At 44.7% G+C, this 3,098-nt stretch overlaps 1 protein-coding gene across 1 annotated transcript; it reads left to right on the top strand.

The window, feature by feature from the left end:
• The first annotated feature begins 277 nt into the window (after window positions 1-277).
• LOC124688972 (protein N-lysine methyltransferase METTL21A-like) lies at window positions 278-2,553 on the top strand. The gene is made up of 9 exons (XM_047222586.1): window positions 278-345; window positions 464-530; window positions 602-667; window positions 803-896; window positions 985-1,101; window positions 1,269-1,369; window positions 1,878-1,952; window positions 2,065-2,157; window positions 2,264-2,553. Exons 1-9 carry the CDS (start codon window positions 332-334, stop codon window positions 2,534-2,536), a joined length of 900 nt encoding a protein of 299 aa, XP_047078542.1. The 5' UTR covers window positions 278-331; the 3' UTR covers window positions 2,537-2,553.
• Window positions 2,554-3,098: the final 545 nt, after the last annotated feature.

Genomic DNA, 3,098 nt, shown 5'->3' with positions numbered 1-3,098 from the left:
GGCGGCGGAGCGACGCGAGGAGGGAGAGGTGGAGGAAGCCTCCCGGTGCGGCGGCGGCGATCGCGCCGCCGGCTCGGCGGAGCCTGGACAGGCGGCGCATGGCGGGAGGCCTCGTCGGCGCCGGAGAGGTGGACGGAGACGCGGCGCCGCTCATCTGGTGTTTGAATCGGACGCGTGGAGTGGGCTTGGGAGCTGGAGTAATCGCGCAAAGCCCAACTAAACTAAACGTATGGGCCTCCGCGACACAACGCCGAACCAGATTGACCGGACCCCTCGCCGAAACCCTCGCCGCCGCACCCCCGACGCCGCCGGAGACCGGAGTCCGGCGGCCATGGACTACGACAGGCAAGCACGCGATGCCCTTTTCATCATTTTACTCTGCGTCTAGTTAGCTGTAGCTTTAGAAGAGATTGAGAGTAGTCAGACCATCTCGCTTCGCTCACACGGTGGCATCTGATGGCAGGCTGAACTCCCCGAGCACGTCGGCGATCACGCTAGAACTGATGGGCCATCGCCTGCATATTTCTCAGGTCACGCTCTATGCTGCCACTCTGCAGTCTGAATTTTTCGTTTGTTTCTTATTTGCTTATCTGCACTGCAGGACCCTAACTCTAAGCACCTGGGGACTACAGTGTGGGACGCATCAATGGTGTTTGCCAAATTCATGGTAATGGTTTGAGATTCTGAGCTCCCCTTTACAGCTCTGTAGCTTGCAAGCTTGATTTGCTAGCATTACTGTCGATGTCCGACTTTGGCTCTATCAGTTTAATATTATCACCATAAGCACACTCGATATTTGCAGGAAAAGAATAGCAGGAAAGGCAGGTTTTGTCCATCTAAACTGAAAGGGAAACGGGCGATTGAGTTAGGAGCTGGTTGTGGTCTTGCCGGGCTGGGTAATTAAGCTGAATCTCATTCTACTTTCTCACGTATCTATATCTTTGGAGGTGCTCTGGATAAGAATAAGCTTTGCTTCCCCTTTAGGAATGGCATTGCTGGGCTGTGACGTTGTTACGACCGACCAAGTTGAGGTGCTCCCGCTGCTCATGAGGAATGTTGAACGCAACAAATCGTGGATCGCACAGTCAAATCCTGACTCAGGTTTTTGTCTTCAAAGAGAACCAGCAGTACTCTTAATAGCAGCGACTTTATGTTATAATAATGCTTACTGGTTATCCGCATTTTGTTATAGCATGTGTTCCTTCAGTGGATTATTATTCTTACCACGCATGGATATTCCTGGTGATTACAGAGTGTATGGCATGTAGGTTCCTTCGGTATGGTTACGGTTGCAGAACTGGATTGGGGGAACAAAGAACATATCAGAGCCGTGGAACCTCCGTTCGATTACATCATTGGAACTGACGTTGTAAGCTTTCTGATTTAGCCTTGTGTTCTGTGCAAGATAGCATATTCAACTTCCGGTTTATGCAAGTTTATATGCTGAATTAAAATCAAGGAATAGTCTAATGTAGTGCGGTAACTACTGGCTGATATTATACACATCATCCATGACCCGTGAATAATTGAGTTACCAGTTCCTTTACACGAGGACCCTCGCAAACGTCTACCTAAATTTATTTCTTTTTTCTTCTTGGTCACATTACCGATTCTTTGGAACTTGGAACACTTATCTTTGTACTATCATAAACTGTGGGCATACCCTATGAATTGAAATATTAATTCAGGGAACATGTTGAAATTTAAAGGCAGATGACAAACATTCAATAGAACAAGTTATATTAATTCAGGGAACATGTTGAAATTTAAAGGCGGAAGATAAACATTCAATAGAACAAGTTATAATCGTCCGTAACAATATAGTGGTTCATCGATAACAGAGAGACTTACCACTTGTTCATTTGCTTGTTCTCAAGGTTTATTCAGAACATCTATTGCAACCTCTACTGGAGACAATTATTGCACTATCTGGTCCCAAGACAAAAGTACTGGTGGGTGGTTTCCCCTCTTCGATTATTTTATAACCAGCTAGGATTTTTAGTTACTCGTGCGCAAAAGATCTGCAGAAGGGCACAACTGAATGTTTAGTCGCTTTATAACCAGTTAGGACATGAGATTCGTTCTACCACCGTCCATGAACAGATGATGGAGATGTGGAAAAGCAACTTTGATGTGAAAACTATATCTAAATCGAAGGTACTTATTTTGGGTTCAGCTCATTACATTGCTTTATTCTTTTCTACTTGTTTGCATCCGTGTTTAAGATGCTTTTCACCCTCACGCCTTATGAATTCTTTCACAGATGGATGCTAAATATCAGCATCCTAGTATAAATCTTTATATGATGGACCTTAAAGTTCCACATGTCCTCGATGCTGGACCCAATGATAACGGTATCACCGAGGAGGAGGATGACGATGCCTCCAACCCAGGTGGAGAATATGAAGATCCGGGAGTGAAGACTGAATCTTGTGCAGCATCTAAAGAAGCGGAAAACGGAAACATGGACGACTGGGAAATCAGAAGGTCCGGGGCTATGGCTGCAAGACTTCTCAAGGATGTGAAGCTAACATGAGTTGGTTACAATGAATGACTTTACCATTGATGTTGTACTTTTTTGTGTGTGCCATGATGAATGCTCTCTAGTGAAGATGAACATCATTTATTTTTCCGTTTTATTTCCCTTGTCATAAAAAGGTGTACCCTGATTTCTACTAGTTCAAACCCCATCGATGAATTTGCTGTAAAATGTGTCGAATGCTGGCTACAACTCGCCAGAGTGAAATCCATCTCAGCAAAATCTCAAGTGCTATGATCAGATCCTGCAACTGCTATATTTCTTCAGCTTTGAACCTTGCTTGAAAGCATTGTTGCAGCCCTCCTTTATTCAAGTGGGCTACTGAAATGTTCAACGGAAAATAAGCCAAACTGGCTAGTTACTATCTTGTTACAGCTCGTGCATACATGTCTTCTCTCAATCAATAGACCTTCTGATTATCCAATGCACTCACAGGCTGGAAATACATGAGATCCGTTCTACCACCGTCCATGAACAGATGATGGAGATGTGGAAAAGCAACTTTAATGTGAAAACTATATCTAAATCAAAGGTACTTATTTTGGGTTCAGCTCATTAC

This window comes from Lolium rigidum, chromosome 2 (genome assembly GCF_022539505.1).
Source record: "Lolium rigidum isolate FL_2022 chromosome 2, APGP_CSIRO_Lrig_0.1, whole genome shotgun sequence".
Taxonomy (NCBI): domain Eukaryota; kingdom Viridiplantae; phylum Streptophyta; class Magnoliopsida; order Poales; family Poaceae; genus Lolium; species Lolium rigidum.
The sequence above is the reverse complement of the archived record's forward strand: the minus strand, read 5'-3'. Positions and strand labels throughout refer to the sequence as shown.

What these genes read in the sequence shown, in the direction of transcription:
- LOC124688972 (XM_047222586.1), top strand. An exon ending in TTGTGGTCTTGCCGGGCTGG is followed by an intron (nt 897 to 984) that starts GTAATTAAGCTG and finishes CTTCCCCTTTAG; the next exon opens with GAATGGCATTGCTGGGCTGT. An exon ending in AAACTATATCTAAATCGAAG is followed by an intron (nt 2,158 to 2,263) that starts GTACTTATTTTG and finishes ATTCTTTCACAG; the next exon opens with ATGGATGCTAAATATCAGCA.